General features: G+C 39.3%; 2 protein-coding genes across 4 annotated transcripts in view; both read right to left on the bottom strand.

Moving 5' to 3' along the window:
• Nucleotides 1-15606, bottom strand: part of LOC106528512 (cell division control protein 42 homolog) — a 17942-nt gene extending 2336 nt beyond the window's left edge. Inside the window, exons 1-6 of one of the 3 annotated variants that reach the window (XM_014023697.1) lie at nt 15502-15606; nt 7607-7747; nt 6965-7037; nt 6682-6791; nt 2096-2293; nt 76-1626 (exon numbers count right to left, since the gene is read on the bottom strand). In XM_014023697.1, the coding sequence (XP_013879151.1) occupies nt 1537-1626; nt 2096-2293; nt 6682-6791; nt 6965-7037; nt 7607-7711 (576 nt within the window). In that variant the 5' untranslated portion in view covers nt 7712-7747; nt 15502-15606 and the 3' untranslated portion in view covers nt 76-1536. Of the gene's footprint in view, nt 1-75; nt 1627-2095; nt 2294-6681; nt 6792-6964; nt 7038-7606; nt 7748-15473 lie in introns of those variants that run through there. The other 2 variants (XM_014023695.1, XM_014023696.1) reach the window with 2 other exon arrangements.
• Nucleotides 15607-16205: 599 nt separating this feature from the next.
• Nucleotides 16206-19707, bottom strand: part of snrpe (small nuclear ribonucleoprotein polypeptide E) — a gene marked incomplete in the record, with an annotated part of 6223 nt that continues 2721 nt past the window's right edge. The window contains 2 exon segments of the mRNA XM_014023698.1: nt 16206-16403; nt 18958-19036. Coding sequence (XP_013879152.1) covers nt 16348-16403; nt 18958-19036 — 135 coding nt within the window.

Below are 19707 nucleotides of genomic sequence, written 5' to 3'. Positions count from 1 at the left end.
AAATATGAAGAGATCCATCCAATTGGCAAATACATGAATAATAATAATAATAATAATAATAATAATAATAATAATAATAATAATAATAATAATAAATTAGTCTGGACAAACATTGCTTGATCCACATCACTGGTAATGGCCCACCATCATCAGGAATCAACAAGGTGTGCCCAAATAAATCAGAGCTAAGATTCAGGTTTCAGCTCTGAGCTTTAAACACCATCACATCTGCCAGAGGTGGGCTTCAAACAGTTCATCAACAAGAAATATCTTACCTGCTGTACATAGATCTGTGAAAAACTCAGTTTGAAAACAAAGTTTAAGTCTGACGGACTGATGAGCTAAGAGCTAGTCAGGGCAGGACCAGGATCACTTTAGTCTTAAATCCCCTCGCATCAACTGTACCGATGAACAGAGTCACCAACAAACTGAATTTTTTAAACTTTAAAACAAATTCATCTTCAACTTTTCATTCTGGTTGGTTTAGATACTAAAGTAGAAACCTTTGAACATCACGGTCACATCCCAAGAATGTTCTACCAGAAATATTAGACTCTCATGAGACCGGTCTGTGGACTATGGCTAGCTTCATGGCTACAGCTAGCTTCTGTTTGTGTTTCTAAACAACTCCTGAATTCCATGTACATTAAGTGTAATGTGACCTGACTGTGATTTAAATTAGTCTATAAAAGAGCATTTACTCGAGTATCCGTATATATTTTTTCTCTCATTTTTCTTTTTATTGTATATTGTACATAAAATTATTTGTTTTGTTTTAATGAAATGAATAAAGAATTGAATCTGAAACTGAGTACTTATGAAAGTTTGGAAATTGGAGCCATTTAAAGATCTGTTAGTGTTGACAAGTGACTATTGTGTTTAGACCAGCTCTTAGTACGTTGATAATCCCAGAAGTAAACTCCTTCTCCTAAAACAAAGTTGTTCACGGATCCATCTACAGCAGATATAATTTGTATATCGTCTACACAGAGCCCTTCTTCAGAAAGATCTGAACATCCCTTTAATGTAATTCTGATGGACTATAACCCTGAACTTGAACTACATGCAGATCTGCTCTGCTTCAAATCTGCTGTTGTTTGCTTGCAGCTCCAGCAAAAATAGGATTGAATCTAGTTTAGGTGAATTATTGTCAGTTCGCCGCCACCCTGCAGAGCCAGTGTAATTACTCTAAGAGATTATAATGGTTGTGTGGTTACTGTGGAGGTCAGACCGGAGCAGAACAGCATCCAGTGTAAATTAGATTTTATTTCTGCCAAATTAAACAGCATTTTAATTTCCCAAGTGTTAGAAATGGACGCTCTGATGAGCTGAGTTTCAGGCTATTGTGACATTTTAGGTTGTGGGTCAGGACCAGAGCAGACTGCAGTCTTTTATCCAGCTGTAAAGTAACTACACGCCCAGTACAAGAAACTGAGACTCTTCAGGTTTTATACCAGAAAATGTGATGAGTTACGGGGAAAAAGAAGAAGAGTGGTAAGAAAAAGGAGTAATAATCCGAGCAGTGTCACAGGCAGATTAAAATACACAGCATTTCCTCTTTCTTTGAGTCTCTGGCGGTTCTAGAGCAGCTAGGATAGCTTCGTCAAAAACATTCTTCAGCCCACGCTACAACGACAAAAGAGGACAGAGAAGTGTTAGCACACAGACAGAAGGACGGATGAGGAAGGAGAAGAGGAACATGGAACAGGGCTGTTTGAGGAAGACATGCATGCAGTGCTGCAGAGACAGGAAGAAGCTGCAGTGAGGCTGGAACAGAGTACAGGAAACAGGAAGTGACATCACCAGCACCATGGGAAGTAAAGAAGGAAGGAAGGAGCAGAGCAGGGAGGTGAAGGTTACGCCTCAGCTTCTTTTGTTTTCAGACTGTATGAGACCAAGTCCTGATCATTCTGCCACTGAAGTCCCATAAACCAACCCCTCTGATAGCGCTGAAGGAAAACTGCTAAATACCAAGTTAGAAAAGTCTAACATGCAGCAGAAAACTGATCTAAAACATGCATGAAGGGATACAGACATGTTCCTCTTTCCTCCACTTCCTCACTTCTTGCCATTCAGGTGAAACATGAACCGTTACCTGTGTGAGGGCTGAGCACTCAACGTATTTCACAGCCTTTAGGTCTCTTGCCAGCTTCTCAGCCGTCTCTGGAGTGATTGGCTTCTGCTTGTTCTTGGCCAGCTTCTCTATAGTGGAGGGGTCATCACGCAAGTCGATCTGAGTCCCAACTAGGAGGAAGGGCGTCTTTGGACAGTGGTGGGTGATCTCTGGAACCCACTGGAGGAACAAACCCCAGATAAACACACTTGGACAGAAAAGCTTTATTATAGATAAAGTAAAACAGACATTGCTTTAATCTTGTAAAAAAATGCTGTTGTACACAACCTCAACTAGACCACCTCCAATCTAATTTTATTTACGATTCTCACATAGAAACACAAGCTTTACTGTACTGCCAGCCTAAACTCTCAGCTGTGCAGAAACCCAGCTCTAATACTATATTAACTTGTAAGTAGGGCTGCAGCTAACGACTATTTTAGTAATCGATAAATCTATTGATTTTTCTGTCGATTAATTGAGTAATAGATAAAATAAATTGTCAGGTTCTGCAGTAACTACTTGGGATGAGGTAATGATGACAAAAATATGTACAATAGGTAAGGTTGGGTACCAAAACTCGGTTCCAGTTTGGCACTGGGGCGAACATCCACGGTAGTACACAGACCGAAACACAACTCTAACTTCGGTGCCTCAAAGACAGCGGTTCATTTGCGCCCTCTGGTGTTCACTGTTAACAGTGACAGCCTTGACACACAATCTCCACGGACGCGGTTCAACTCGGCTTGGTCTCGGCCCAATGTGTCTCCAAGCGCGCTCCACAGCCGCGCTGTCTCAGAACCTCCTCTCCGTTGGTTCAGGTAGATGGGAGTACAGCACGATTTTAACGTCAGCAGAATTCTGCCTGTGGATTAACTCTTGGATTGACTGACAGCAAATTTCCTCCTGGAGAGAGCTGCTTTTGTTTAGGAAAGAGAGCGTGCAGCGCAATACGACAACATGGTGAAATAAAACTGCCTTTTTGGGAAAGGCAGAACTTATAAAAAAAACCTGGAGAGAGGTGAAGGAGATGAAGCTGAGCAGATCACGGGAGATTTCCAACAAACTGGCCGCCCACAGTTACACAAGCACTAAATAATAAATAACACTGTGAAAATAAATAAATAAATAAATAAATAAATAAATAAATAAATAAATAAATAAATAAATGTTAAGTCAGAACGGTAAGACCACAACGGCTTTTTAATTTTATTATTATTTTTAACACAACAGCTGAAGCYGCTGCAGACGGTCCGCACATTATCACACCAACTGCATGGAGACACACAGACTCTGAGCAGAACCGACCCGACCCAAAGTGAATCGAGTAGAGCCAAGTTCATGGAGAGGGGCTAAACAGGTGCCGCTGCAGTTAACAGTTATATATTATATATTATAGTCAAGGTGTCGAAAGCAAAACGGTCCAAAGTGCGGTGTCACATTACAAAATAAGATGCAGAAACTTCCACCTAAAACAAATGCTTTAAGAATATTTGGTGCAAAGACAAATTATTAATGGTTTTAAGTTAACAATGTTGGTCAATTTCAAGTTTGACTTTGACTCAAATAGTCATTGCTTCATAAACCTCTGTGTGAGTGTTTTATTTATTTATTTTCAAAGTACCGATTTAAATACCGTTTAGGAACTGGTACCGTTTTGAAAGTATCAATTTAGCACCAGTATCGAAATAAACCCTTTCAATACCCAACCCTAACAACAGGCTGTCTTGAAAGGGAGTACCCAGTCTGAGTGTAGCCCCATGACTGCACCCCATCAGGGAGTGGTTGGGGCCTCACGTGCTGGGGTTTCCAGATGATGAGGACACTGACATGTTGTCCTCTRATGGAGAAAAGGGTCCTAATCTCTGTAGTTTTAGGGATGAGGTAATTTATACAGAGCAACTTGCATCATTGTAAAGATCCTTAGCAGGATGCAGACAGGCATAGCCATTATCCAGGAACCTTGGATAGTTAAGTCTATGGTACAAGACCTGGGATTCCCTGGGGGCACGCTTCTATGTGATGTGAGCAGCAGTAGCCCTGAAAAGAGGCATGAGACACACAGCACTGCCCCACCTAACAACAGGTGATGCTGTAGCAGTGCAGTTGGACATTCAGGCAAATGGTAAATCCAGACCGATCATTGCAGCCTCTGTTTATCTGCTGTTTGATTCACAGCAGCCACCTCCATCACAGGAGTGTATGGCAACAGTCAATTATGCTAAAGAAAAGGGCCTCCCGGTACTCATTGGTTGTGAAGCCAACTCCCATCATATTTGCTGGGGGAGCTCTGATATTAACCCTCGAGGAAGATCTCTGTTAGAATACTTACTGACAGAAGATCTGCTAGTCTTTAATCAGGGCAGTGTACCTACCTTCCAAACTGTTAATAGGGAGGAGGTCATCGATATAACTGTCGGGTTTATGGACTTGGTAAACAAAATATGTGACTGAGAGATGTCCCCACACCCAGTCACTAATAGAAACCTGAAAAATACTGACTGGAATCCGTTTATCAGCAGTTTATCCCAGTTGATGGGTGGGAGAATTACCAGGATCAAAACTGTGCAAGACATTGAGACAAAGGTCACAAGCAAACTGCCCATAAGTCTGGAGAAAGTCTGGAGGCTGTCAAAGCAGCCGGCCTGGTGGACTCCAGAGTTGCCTGGCCTCCGCAAGGCAGTAAGATACAGATCCCAACCAAGTAAATCCAGGTGAGAACAGTATGTGCAGTCCTGCAATCACTTTAATGTTACATTTACACCAAACGTGTTGCGCGCCCTCAAAAATCTCAAAACGCACGCATCTCGATGCTGGTGTCCAGTGAGGACAGCGGCATTTGATGTGAATGCAGATGCGCTTCTTTAGACGTGCGATAGGAGGAGCCTTTTTAACAGTAGTTTCGATAACTTACCAAACATGCCGACTTCCTCACTAATCGTCCTCCAGGCAAAGTCCTTTTTATTTCTATCACAATAACGGACACTGGAATGATCACAAATGATCGGACTATCAGTTTTTCCTCCATTGTTTGTGTGATCCGATTTCCCGGGCTTCCAGTATTTCTGGCTCGTCACCAGTACGTCACTGTGTAGAGTCTCTCTGATTGGTTGATGCTACGCGTCGAGCAGCAAAAGTTCAGAACTCACACGTCGGACGCTTTGGACGTGCCGCACCCACGGAAAACGCTCATGACGTGTGCACTGCTTCAAACCACGCTGCTCCAAATGCACCAGACGTGTTGCTCGTTTTCTAGACGCCCATAGATGCACGTCCACCATTGACTTTGCATGTAAACCAGATGCTCCTGATGCTCAAAACATGTTTGGTGTAAATGTAGCATAAAAGTGTTTTAAGGGAGTGCAAGAGACTTTTTTAGACAAAGTTTTGTGAAGATGTTAAAAGACCTAGTGGCTATTCTAAGCTTTACAAACTTCTCAAAAATGATCCAGTCAACTATCTATCCTTCATTGTTCCATCAGAAGGATTGCACAGTCACACAGACAAGTGTGTTCAGCACTTTCCTGGGGCAGAAGAGACTGAACAGCCTGTCACAGTTGCTAACTCAAATCCAACAGAGAGCGACTGGAGCAGAGCTGCAAGTATTATTACCAAAGACAAAGTAAAATGGGTGATTAATGTTTGACCCATTCAAAGCTTGCGGTCCAGATGGTATTTTTCCAGCTCTTCAAAAGAGGACTGGAATTGCTTCTGGACACAATAACTAGAATATACAGTATGTTGCTTGTCTAGCAAACAGTTATGTACCAGTCGAGTGGAGGACAGCAAAGATTGTCTTTCTGCCCAAACCTGGCAAACCAACATACAGAGAAGCAAAATCTTTCAGACCCATCAGCTTAAAATCCTTCCTGCTGAAGGGAATGGAGAGGTTGATAGATCGACATGTAGTATATAAGGGCTGGTATTTTAATCAGTGTTACTAAAAAAAAAACAGGTTGAAACTTCTGTTTTGTAACTTGTCCTGTAGTCAAAAATAAATAAATAAATAAATAAATAAATAAATAAATAAATAAATAAATAAATAAATAAAAAGGATAAGTACTGGTTGCACAAATTAAGACTTTCTTTTAGGTACAGACACTTATTTTAAATGTTATTAGTGTTTGTTATTTAGACGTCATTTTTATTATTTATTTAGGGCAGCTGTGGCTGAGGGGTTAAGGGAGTTGTCCTCTAATCAGAGAGTTGGTGGTCCGGTTCCACCACTATTCAGTCACATGTCAAAGTGTCTCTGGGCAAGACACTGCACCCCCCACTGCCTCTGATGTGTATCCCATCAGCGTATGAATGTGATTGAAAGCACTGATTAGTTTCTATAGATTGATCTGTCTGGGATAGCTTGTAGGGAGATTTAGTTGTGTTGTGTGAATGTGTGTGTGTGTGTGTGTGTGTGTGTGGGGGGGTCAATGGGTGGAGGTGGGGGGGACCCTCCTTATCTAATTTTAGGGAAACACACACTGTTGCCTTCAGATCACATTCAGCTCATATTTGAACATGAAAGTCTATTTTATTTTAGACAATAATTCAGTAAATGCAGACAAACGTACCTTTTCTTTGACATTTTCAAAAGAGGATGGAGACACGACTGAAAAACAGACAAGGAAGACGTCTGTCTGGGGATAACTCAGAGGACGTAACCTGTCGTAGTCCTCCTGACCTGTAATTAAATCAAATGTTTAACTCAAACACTTGGCTCATTCAGTTAACATCACCGATCATCTGATGAAGGCACCACAAACTGGAGCGTCACATCAGTTTGATGACGGTGGATTTGAACAAATTTCTCATTTCACTTCACAAGATTCTGAAGTCTTGCCAGAAATGACGTACCTGCTGTATCAAACAGGCCCAGGGTGTAGGGTTCACCCCCAATCATTACGGTTACAGCATAGTTATCAAACACCTGCCAATCACAAAACAAACTCAGGTTAGACACAGACAATAATAATAATCAAACTGTCTTTATTATTAGCTGCACATCACATCCAAAATTGTGGTAAATAGACTGAACATATATAGTACTACAAAGCAGTCACACAGGCACTTTACACTTACAGACACGCGCACACTCACACACTGATGATGGTAAGCTACACTGTAGCCACAGCTGCCTTGGGGCTCACTGACAGAGGTGAGAATGCCATGCACCGACACCACCGGACCCTCTGACCACCATCAACAGGCAAGGCAGATGAAGTGTCTTGCCCAAGGACACAACGACTGAGACGGATGACGAAGTGATTCAACGCAATCTGCTGGCTTCCTTAGATTGTTAAACCCACCTAACTGACTGTTAAAGGGGCTATGTTAGCCAAAGTAAATCACTGTCAAATCACATTCAAGAACATCTGAACGTTTTTAATAGAAAACATTGCACAGGTTTTACAAATCTTCTCTAAGTACAGTCTGAATCTACAGAAGTGGACGTGGTCTGTCAGAGTTTTTGTGTGTCACACACACACACATACATACCGTCGGTACATATTCAGATGGGAACTTGTTTGTGGTGTAGGATATGAGCAGGCAGGTTTTACCCACAGCACCGTCTCCAACTACAACACACTTGATGGTCTGCATAGCTGCGTTTTACAGTCTGCACCACTCATTCAACACCTGCAACACAAAGAAAACTTGTTAGTTCAATTATTTATCACAGAACAATACTGTCTGAGCTTTTATTGTCATGAAGAACCGTGGAGTTTACAGCTGAAAACACTGTCAGCTGAACGGACAGAGAAGACAGTGGTTGGGGTACGGCAGGGCGATATGACAAAAAAATAAAATAAAATCACGTTTTATATTTTCATATCGTCCAGTCTCGATTATCACAATTTTCTTACTCAAGCAGCTCCTGAAATTGTCACTCAAGCTGACTAAGAACATTTGTATATAGTAAGGGTTGTATACAGAATATACAGTAATCAAATTACATTTTCTTGATTATTTTGCCATTTTTCGAAAGGACAACCAAAGATGTTAGCGGACAACCAGATTTTGTTGTCGCTGACAAAGTCCTTTGTTTTTGTCTGTAAAAAGGCTGCTGCTTTCTTTACCTATATTTGGAACAAAAGCAGAGAGATGTCTGAAGTAAATGGTAAATGGACTGTACTTTTATAGTGCTTTTCTATCCATCCAGGACACTCAAGGGGTGAAGTGTCTTGCCCAAGGACACAACAACTGGGACAGCTGGCCGGGGGGATTGAAGTGGCAACCTTCCGGTTCCAGAACGACTCCCCTAACCACTCCGCCACAGCCGCCCAACAGTACAGGCTTAGCTTGGTCTGCCCCCTCATCAACTAATAACCGAGTTCTCAACTAGAGGGGATTCACAGCAGAAAGTGATGCAGATATTTGTGAAGCAGTTCATGTCCTGGGTTCAGACAAGAAAAGCCGGCATCTTGTGCTCACTTAGCAGGACATACTCCAAGACTTCACTGATGCTCTGTCTGGTGAGGCTTGTGTCAGCGTATCCTACATTAAACCAGTGCTGCATTTGCTCAAAGACAGTCTCCTGCAGGCACAGGATGAAGACACAGAATTCACAGAAGCAAAAGAGCATGCAGCAGTACCTAAATAATAAATACAGCGACCACGTAAACGATGAACTCTTAGACATGGGCTCACTGATGGTTCTGGACAACCTACATTGATCCAGACAGGGTGGAACACATAAAAAGAGCTGTCACTGAATGGATGTCTGCCTGATAATATAAGTGCTCCACATCTGCCTGCTCCAGCTGTGCAGAGAAGAACAGGCTTTGGTGCCTTCTTCAAAAAATGTGCCAGAGTCATCTCCTCACCAATCAGAGGCTACAAAAACAGAGACTGAGCTGGCAACCTACCTGCTGACCCTCGAGGCAGACCCAGACACTGATGCACTTCTGTGGTGGAAACACCACAACCTCAGTCACCTGGCCAGGAAACTTCTCTGTGTCCTGCTACAAATGCCCCAACAGAGAGGGTTCTTAGTGTGGGAGGGGCACTGTTACCTGCCTCAGGGCATGCCTACAGCCAGATGTAGGGGACAGGCTTGTCTTCCTTGCCACAAATTTACATATAAAGATATCAAGAATGTATTTGYTGACTTTGCAATGAATATTTCTTTTAAACAGGACTGTTTAATTTTGTTTACACTGTTGTTCAACCTAAACTATTTTTCATTGTTTACAATTGCAGGACATGCCATCTTGTTTTACAAGCATGTTTTATAGCTTGTATTTAGTTGCACTTTGTATTCAGATCAACTCCCAGAAGGGACGATTCAAATAAAATGAAAGTCTTCGAAAATATTTTCTGTAAGTTGTAATTTCTATTTAAGACAGAAAAATGAAGAAAATCTGTATAATCTGAGATTTTATTTTTATATCTATATATTTACATTTTTTTATTTTTCAAGATAGCCCAGCCTAACTCCTCCTGACACGCCTCCATTTAAACATGTAAATGGATGTAAATATGTTCAACATGTGTACATCTCCTCAGCTTGTCCTCTCTGCATGATCAGAAATGATTTCTAGATACAGGGAAATGATGAATTAAATGAAGAGTGAGTGAGAAAAGTTTTTAAATAAGTAGTGTGGTGTAAAAATGTGTTTGACTTGATGCAGAGTTTCTGCTGTGGTGTGGGACTTGGATTTTGGAATCGTGAAGTCTCTCAGTCAGCTGCATGGCTCGGCTCGGCGACAAGATGTAAAATATGCTTTTTGGTCAGTGTGATACCAAAAAACACGCTGGCTCCCAATTCTGCTTGTGGTGATGTCATCCTGCAGCACAACAGCTGACATTCTTACTCAACTTCATGCAGCCATTTAGGAACATATGTCTGCATCTTATGGACCTGAGGAATCATCACAGCTGAGCTTCTTCTTGGACAACTCACACATTTTATTCTGCTCAGCTGTGTGAGTCTCACAGCCCTGCACTCTCTAACATGTGTTCATATCTACAGGTGATAAAACTTTTCAGGCTGCTCTGTTTTCTTGTCTGAGGTTAAATGAGGCTCAGTTTCATTAACCAGGTTTAAACAATAAAAGCTCAAACTAAAAAAATAACACCGTGTTCAGACGCTCCTTACATCCAGGAAACAGAATAGAGTACTTCTTATACATTTGAGTAAATTTAATCCTTATTTCTGCGGATTTTGTTCAGATTCAGGACTTTGTGGTAAAAAAAACTGTCAACATAAAAACTTTGCGTGGCTGTCTGCACATTCACAGCATATATGCATGCATATACTGTATTTCACGCAATGTTAGTTTTGATACATACTGACGTGGATTCTGGCGCAAACAACTGTTTTTGTGTGTATGCAACATTTCTACTAGGGCCGCACAATATTAGGAAAACCTGTGATGTGCAATGACAGTTCTTAATATTGCGATGACGATTAGCCTTGTGATAAATTAACAAATACAGAAGTATTGTGTTGATGTATTTCTGCTATGGGTTCAGAGCAAAAAAAAAAACAAAAAAACAAACCGAACCATTTTCGTTCCAGCACAATTTTTTTTTAAATATGAAGAGATCCATCCAATTGGCAAATACATGAATAATAATAATAATAATAATTTGGACGCTAATGTTCTGTCAAACGTTAGGCCAGATTCAAAGCTGCCTTTTCTTTCTAAAATTTTGGAGAAGGTGGTTTATCTTCAGTTGCAGGACCACTTAGAGCTGTATGATATTCATGAAAAGTTTCCATCTGGTTTTAGGTCACGCCATAGTACAGAAACAGCACTTCTCAGGGTGTGCAATGACTTGCTTTTAACTGTTGATTCTGGTTCCTCTGCTGTTTTAATTCTTCTTGACCTCACTGCTGCATTCGACACGGTGGATCATGGAGTTTTATTATCACGTTTGGAACAGTTTGTTGGTGTGAAAGGCAACGTTCTTAAATGGTTTGAGTCCTATTTACCGGACAGGAAGTTTTCTGTTCGAATTGGGGAGTTTCTGTCATCAGAGGCCCCTCTTGGATGCGGGGTTCCTCTAGACTCAATATTGGGCCCCATTTTGTTTTCTATTTATTTACTTCCTCTGGGGTCCATTTTCAGGAAATATGATGTATCTTTTCATTTTTATGCAGATGACATTCAAATCTTTGCCTTTGAGATCTGATGGAGCTCAGAGGACTGAGAACCTGCAGAACCTGTCTAAGGGATGTTAAATCCTGGATGGAGCTAAATTTTCTTCGTTTAAATGAAGATAAAACAGAGGTTCTGACATTTGGAAAATCAGACCAACTGGCAGGATTAAACAGTGCTGTTGGCCCTTTGGACTCAGACTGTGTTTTTATTATGAATCTTGGGGTGATTTTGGATAACAATTTTAAATTTGATACAAATCTGTACTTTACTTGAGTAATTATTTTTCAGCCTACTTTTAACTTCTACTTCTTACATTTTCACACAATTATCTGTATTTTTTTACTCCTTACATTTTTTAAAAAAGGCAAGAAGTAGAAAGTTGTTACTTTTATTTCATTTTTTGCTTGTTTTCATTCCAGCTTCTTATTGTAAAAAATATATACTATTGTAAAAAATAAATACTATCCATATAAATTGCACCTCCTAGATAGAGTGAATTTAACTGTGGTTGAATGAGAAGTATAAATATATAAAATTCTGATAGCGTATTAGTTTGTACACAAATCATGTCACACTCCAGCAGGAAATAATCAATAAAATAAAAGGCCTGTCCTTAAGTATTTGTATTTCATGAATTATATTATTGCATTTGGTCGCAGGCCTCAGACAGATTTTCATTTTGGAGAAAAGGTTTGAGCAGCCTTGATATACAGTTTGTATGTAAACTGAAACAGCTAGACTAGTGCATCTTAAATTTAACATAAATTAATTATTTTAATACAATATAGTTATTTCTGCATTTTGGGGAGGTCACCTCCTAATAAATGTCCTTACAGAAAATCTAACTGCTCATAATACTTTTACTTTTAATACATAAGTACAAAAAATATCCGATATTTTAAGACTTTAAGGCTGTATTCACACCAGGAAAGTCCTTTGGTCCGCTTGTTTGGTCCGGACCAAAAGTGGACTTTATTTTTTTCGTTTAGTGCGGTTTGCATTCACATTGTGCTTTTTTGCAAACGAACTATAACTTGTAAACAAAGCCATGAGACTGATGATCATTGCTCCCACTGGACAGAAAGGACGGGGCGGGACTGAGCGCACTGAGCCAGAAAAAAACATGAAAGTCCTGCATGCTGCGGTTCTGATGTGCACATTTATGCTGTTAGTACAGCTGCAATAGCATTTAAAGTATCAAAAGCAGCTAATTTAATGGTGGTTTCATGATGAAATTCTAATTTTGGAGCGACGTCAATAAATGTGTACTGTAACCCAAAGGAGACGAGGTGCTCTGCGTGTTCTGACCCACTACATGCTGACAGCAGAGCTGCTAAGCAGGACACGATGAAACAGGTATGATTTCAGTTTATTTAGCTCAGCAACGATGGCCTGTGAAGTCCAAAAAGGCGCATGTTTTATGCAGTTGGTTCAGTTGGAGTCTGGTCTGTATTCACACCAGAAGCGAACTGAGGTGAACCGCAGTTTGGAAGCGGACCGAGACCACCTCAAAAAGCAGGTCTTGGTCCGGTTGTTTGATCCGCACCAGAGTTCACGAGTGTATTCACACCTGCACAAAAGGTCCGGACCAATGCTGGAAATGAACTCTGGTCCATTTAAAGCGGACCAAATGTGTCAGGTGTGAATACGACCTTACTCAAGTAATATTCCTAAAGGAGATTTTAAGTAATTTTTTGGCAAGATACTTGTACTTTTACTCAAGTATCACCTTGTGGTACTTTATACCACACTGCAGATTTCTATGTTTGAGGCAGGATCCCCCTGAGGTCTGTCCCAAGCTGTCAACACAGAGCAGGCAGAAAACCTCCTGAAAGAGTCCAGGTGGTCCACAACCTGGCTGACTGTTTTTCTAAAAAGTAAACTTTGTATGTAGCACAAAATACAGTACTTTAAATCATATTCTTCTTGAGATTTCTGTCTTCTTATTATTGGAAAGGTTGCAGAAAACCAACAGTTTTGGTGGACAACCTGATTCTGTCAAGACGTTGTCTCTTGGACAACCTGGACACTGTCCTGACGTTGACCCCTGCAATCGACCCAGACAGTAAGTAACTTCCTCCTGATCAACAGAAACAATGAGGGACGTGTCTGTGGCTTTTATTTCCTATCAAGTTTTTTTTAATTCTTCATTTTCAGGCAGGTGAAAGTCTGGATGTGTCTCCTGTCTGCAGGCACAGCTCTGGTTAGTCTTTCCTTCCATCTGCTTCTCCTGTATGGATCAACGTTCTAAAGTACCACATACTTCTTCCTTTGCCTCATGAGTAAGCTAATCCAAGAAATCTAACCCAGCTGACAGTGGGTTGATTCTTTTCTTTAGTGTCATCTAACGAAAATGACCTTGCTCTTCTCTACAGCAGGCCCTGACAGTGACCCACAAACCAGGATTTTGAACCTGAAGCTGTCAGATGGAAACCAACCAATTTTCAAACAACGAGCCGATGTTTTTACAGATTTCAGCTCGTTTCTCCTCCACTAGAGTATGTCAGCAGCACCGAGGCACCGCAGAGCTCTGCAGCACCATGTGGGGGTGGGGTAACGCTCAATGAAGGACCACAATCAGGCTGAAGGTTGAAACTAAAAACACACACCAGTACTTCAACAAGCACATAACTTACAGCTCCACCGGTTCCCTTTTAGATTCAACTGAATATTCAGGAGAAACCAAACAAAGATTTGAGCCTGACAGCAAGTACACCTGAGTCTACACGCAGACCTTAGAAAAACACTAATCTTTTAGATTAACAAGAACCCCTGCCTGAAGAAGCCATTTTACCCATTTTTTCAGAGAACTTCAGTCATAATTACAGAAAGCATCATTTTAAGCAGGGGTGCACCAATACAAGTTTTCTGACCAATCAGGTGTTATAAGGTCACAATACACCTTCATGTTCCAGTCTTATTTTACTGAAAAACAACAAACAACACCCTTAAAACTGGTTTTAACTGAACATTAGGTAGTGCTCACAGCAGAGCTAAAGGGGACAGTGGCTGATTTTCAGATTTTTGTGGAGGTAGATAAGAAATTAATCTTTTCCACCGATCTGACCTGCATATCAGCCGATTTCCAAAAATGAAGGCAATTGGTGTATCCCTAATTTTAAGTAAATAGAAAATACAATTTATCAAAAACCTCATCAATCAGCCACGTCTGAAGACAAAATCAATTACCTTTAATATAAAATAAGAAGAAGCAGCCAGCTATCTGTAAATATGCTCTTCTAAAGTTTATGTTCTTTCTATTAAGGGTTGTTATATTTTGTTTAAAAAAAGACATTAAGAGACAGAAGCGTTGTGACCACTAAGGACCTCTAAAACATGAACATCATCATTGTGTTTTGAAACAAACAGTTGTCCTACAGGATGTTGTTTATCTCATCTTATGGAGCAGTTTGTGATGGTAAATCTGAACACTGTCAGGGAGAGACAGAAGAACAACATTAACCCTTCCACACCTCATCCATTCAGGGCAGGGAGATGACCTTCACTTAGTAATTCAGTGTGATGTGGGTGTGTGCCTGCTAAAAATCACTACCCTTTTTTTCAGCAATAGAAATTGCTGATCAACATCAGCTCAGGCAGAAAAGCCCTGACCTTTGACCCTTACAGTGTAAATAGAGCAAATAATGACCGTCAGGCCCTGCTGTGTTCAGTGAAGGAGTGAGAAAATATAAAAACATTCACTTTAAAGTGTAAGCTCATGTTTTATTATTTGACCTGGATTGAACAGATGATCGCTGCCTGCAGCCTCATCCGGCCTATTTCCTGTCGGTCCTCAGTGACTGTTTATATATTTCTGTCCAACAAAACTAGACCTTGTTTCATGGCAGCAGTAAGTTAGGATCTAAACATCACGATCCAAACAAAACCCGGGATCAGGTTTTAATTTGAACAGCTAACCCTGCGCTTGTTATGGTTTCTTTACCGGCTAATTACTTGTTTTTTTATTTCTAACATTTCTATATCAAGTGTCTTTGGTCCCCAAACTACATTTGTGTTCAGTGACCCGGTGAGTGCTGATGAAAAGTCTGCTTACTGGATTTAACAGATAATAATACTGTCCTCCTCTGTTAGCCTGCTGGGTAAAAAAAAAAAAAAAAAAAGCTCAGCCATATGTAGCGGATGCTGTTGCTGGATCTCACAGAAATAGTTCTACCCACATTAAACACAAACAAATGTTAAAAAATAATGCTGACACGTCCCAAACTAAACAACGAGCTAAGTTTCACACTACTTACATCAAATATATCAAGTAATTTTCCGTACCGTTTTCTCTGTAGGAGTCGCTACACCGGGCGTTGGCAGGTCCGCGCTAGGGGCTTCTCAGTCAACAGAACAGGGACACGATGTGAACGTACGCACGCACTTACGTCATCACGCTGTTCATTTTTCCACTGCGTGCCCATCACTACAGCTTTTATCAGCTTAGTTTTTGATTTTGCAAATCCACTATAAATGATTATTAATCATTAATAACTATCAATGATTAATTAGTAATTGTTTGAAACTATTATTATAGTTAATATATTTTTTAAATAGGGGCAGATATAAGATTTTTTTTCTTTCTGCTACCTTTCTTTTATTTGAAATGTTTTTGTGAATTTTTTTCATTGAATAAACATAAAAATTACCAGTTAATCACTAACTTTAAATTCTTTTCAAACGGAGTTACAATTGTGCTACTTATTCTTTGTTAAATAAAACGGTTACCGATACATACAGGAGGAGTTCAGTGACTTTAAACTGATGTCACAAACTTTTATGTACAAAATAAAAAGTATTCAGTCTGGCTTCTATTCTAGTAATATTTTTAGCACAAAAAAGCTTTCTGCATGCTTTTAGATGCATTTTCTATTTTCTAGCCTATATTTCACCAAAATTAGGATATGCATTTATGCTGTCTACAGACAGATGGCAGTGCAGCCCATCAACCTAAATGACGTTTTGAAAAGAAAACAATAAACTTTAAGAAAAAAACAAACAAAAACACTTTATTCTTGCAGAGAGAGGAGAAAAATATTCATGTCATTTAAACACAAACATTGTCAACATATCAAAAGAGGGAAAAGTATTTTGTAAGGAGAAGTAGACTTGTAGGCGTCTCCACTGTCTCTAGTTGGACACACTTTGCAGCAGAGTGATGTTGTCTCCTTTCAACATGACCCTCCCTGAGAGACATGAGCAGACAGAACGAGTTAGACATCAATTCAGAAAACAGAGAGGAACACAAATGTTAGAACAAGAATATAATTCTTCAACATGACCTCGTTTGTATTCATTGTAGATAAACGACACCCTGAAATACGACATCATTTTATATGGATGTTTGTATTGTTCTCTAAAAGACAAAGACAGGACTACACACAAGCCTTTGACTGAACAGGCAGTGTACAAGGCAGCAGTGGCACCAGTGTTTTTTTTTTGTGTGTGTGTGTGTGTGTGTGTGTGAAACAAACTTACTGCATTGTAGCAGCTTAACACAACAGCTCACTGAACAACAGTATCACCCACCGCCTGACTGCAGCTATTTGGACTAACTAAGGATTTTTTGACCCAGTATTTTAAGATCAAACATAATGGCTGGGTCTCAATTCAGGGCTTGCAGCCGACGTGGGGCGCATTTGTCGGCTGCCTACATCACTGCCCAGCGCCTTAGGCTATCCCAATTCGTGGGCGCCTACTCATGCAGCCGACAAACGTAGGCTGCATCTAAGTATCCTACGTGACTGACAGATTCGTAGAATTCATTGCGCCGTCAGCAGATTAAACAGAAAAACAGATGTTTTATCTTCAGTTTGTTGTTTTTTTATGGTTGAGTTTGGAAGGTTATCTTGGACTGAAAAATGTAAGTTTAGCTGACAAAACGTTTTTTTTTGCAATGAGATGTTAAACAAAATGCAGTTACTGATACTGGAGCTGACCCAAATTATTAATGCTTTTTATTTATTTCCTCGTAACGTTTTTTTCTATTGAAACTTAATTTTATGAAGTTATACTTTGAAAAACACAGCTGAAGCCATGTGATATAAAACGTATCACCATATTAACGAGGCAGCGCCTGGTCACACAAACATACGTCTTCTGTAGACTACAGTCTGATTTCACAGCCCAGGTCGACAGCGGTCTACATTGACTGCAACCAGAGGTGTCAAGTAACTAAGTACAAATACTGTTACTTTACTTAAGTAGAAATTTTGGTTATTTATTCTTTAGTGGAGTAATTATTTTTTAGCCTACTTTTTACTTCTACTCCTTTACATTTTAATTCAATTATCTGTACTTTCTATTCCTTACTTTTTAAAAATGCAAAAAGTTTTTAATTTCTATTTAACTTTGACTTGTTTCAGAAAAAAATAAACAGAACTCTATACATGGAGCCCATGGATAGAGTGAATTTGATTGTGGTTGGATGAGAAGTGTAAATAAATACTATTTTGACATCCTATTGGATTAAAATCACTATCACACCTGTATGACACAATCCCATCACATTCCAGCAGGACATACTGTAGCAGATGTATGTAGCCTAGAATGAAGATTATCATGGCTGAAGCCAGTCTTAATTCAAAAAATTTCAACATTAACATTTTAATTTAACATTATACTCATTACTGACTTTAGAAGAAAATTGGGTGTGGGGTGGGGGCTAACCCTGTGGCACAGCCTAAGCTTTCATCCTTAATGGTTTTTTTTAAGTGTTCATTACGTTTACTTTTATACTTTAAGTAATTTTAAAATCAGTACTTTCTTACTTTTACTTGAGTAAAAAGCTTGAGTTGATACTTCTACTTCCAAAAAAAGTATTTTAAACCCTAGTATCTATACTTCTACTTAAGTAATGAATGTGAATACTTTTGACACCTCTGATTGCAACCCATTAATTGAGAGACAGCTAATGTGATGACTCAGCATTTACTGTAAAACTGACAAGACTTAAAGCACCAGGGCCACCATCACAGTTTGCTCAGGAGCCAACATTTTCTGAACACCGCAGAAGCTGGCCTCTGATGCAACAAATACCGAAATAAAAGAATGATTGTGAAGCCTGACAGCTGTCAGCCTTGTGTCCAAGATTTATATTCACAACATTTATTGTTATAATCAGAAGACGTGATGCTGAGCAGAAAAAACTGATCGACTTTTAAAAGCAAACCTTCTTTTCACAATATTCACAAAGTTTTATTTCATATCCAGTTTTCCTGTAGATGCTGGTATTTAACATGTTCTTTTATTAAAAAATTAATATTTTTTAATATTTTCGTTTGAAGGTTTTTTTACGTTGGTCACTGTAGAGGACAAAAATCCAGGAATACAAATAAAGTTCTAACTGTTTTTGAAATCATTTAGGATATTTTAGGAGTTCAAATCAAATGAAACACTCATCATCTTTGTAAAACTATTCATCTTAAATCTAAATTACATTTTTTATATAAAGCTGTTGTTGGATTTAGTTCTGAGTTTGGTTTTTGATTCAGTTTGTTGAAGAGAATAAATTGACTTTTTTTATGCTTGAACGTTTTGATAAACTTACATCATCTCAAATGATGGTTTGATAATAAATGTGAAACTTCAGTGAATAATTACAAAGATATACAGTATAAACAAAATAAAAGTTTATTAATATTGGTTCTGTTATACAATGTTGTAAAGTGTAAAATGAGTTCAATGACTGTACAAGTCAACACCAGGACCAAACCAGGATCCAGTCAGAAGGGCTCTTACCAAGTGGTTTTCTGTTCTTAGTCTTCATGTGGATTTCTTCAGCATCATCTAGAACCAGGTTCATGTACTCATCAAAACCCTGAAAGAGTGAAAGAGCAGGGGGGAAACATTTCACACATTAGTTCGTTCAAAAAGGCAGAAAAGTTTAATCAGTGGACAAACACAGCAGCTGTGCTCCGACTCAAACTCTGTCCTTTAACAGTTTACAATGATCTCTGACGAGTTGGAACATTAGACAATATTAATAAACATTTACTTCAACTACAAACCAGACTGTAAAAATACTGTAGGCCGTTTAGGTTTTAGAAATAAAAACATTAATGAATTTAAATTTGTAACGCACTTTTCATTATCAACTGCCAGGCCCAAAAACATCACCACAAAAAAAATAAAAAATAAAATAAAATAATAATAATTAAAAAAAAGGTCACAGTTAAATTGGATTGGACTGTCTTTAGCTTTGATTACATCACACATTTGCTGTGCATTGTTTTTAATAAGCTTCTGCAATGTCACCAGATTTATTTCCATCCAGAGAAAAGAAGAAACAATCATTGATGGAACAACCTGCTCATTCAGTTTATTCAGGTCAGCTGAGCTCATTCTTTGAGCACAAACTGTTGCTGAACCTGAACCTGACCAACAGCAGCAACCCCACATCATAGACCTTAGTTAAATCCAGGCGGACACTGTGTTTTTGGACGGGCAGTATATTATATATATATATATATATACACACACACACACACA

The sequence above is a fragment of the Austrofundulus limnaeus genome, unplaced genomic scaffold (genome assembly GCF_001266775.1).
Source record: "Austrofundulus limnaeus strain Quisiro unplaced genomic scaffold, Austrofundulus_limnaeus-1.0 Scaffold387, whole genome shotgun sequence".
Classification (NCBI taxonomy): Eukaryota; Metazoa; Chordata; class Actinopteri; order Cyprinodontiformes; family Rivulidae; genus Austrofundulus; species Austrofundulus limnaeus.
Note: the sequence above shows the minus strand (reverse complement) of the source record. Positions and strands in the feature narration are given on the sequence as shown.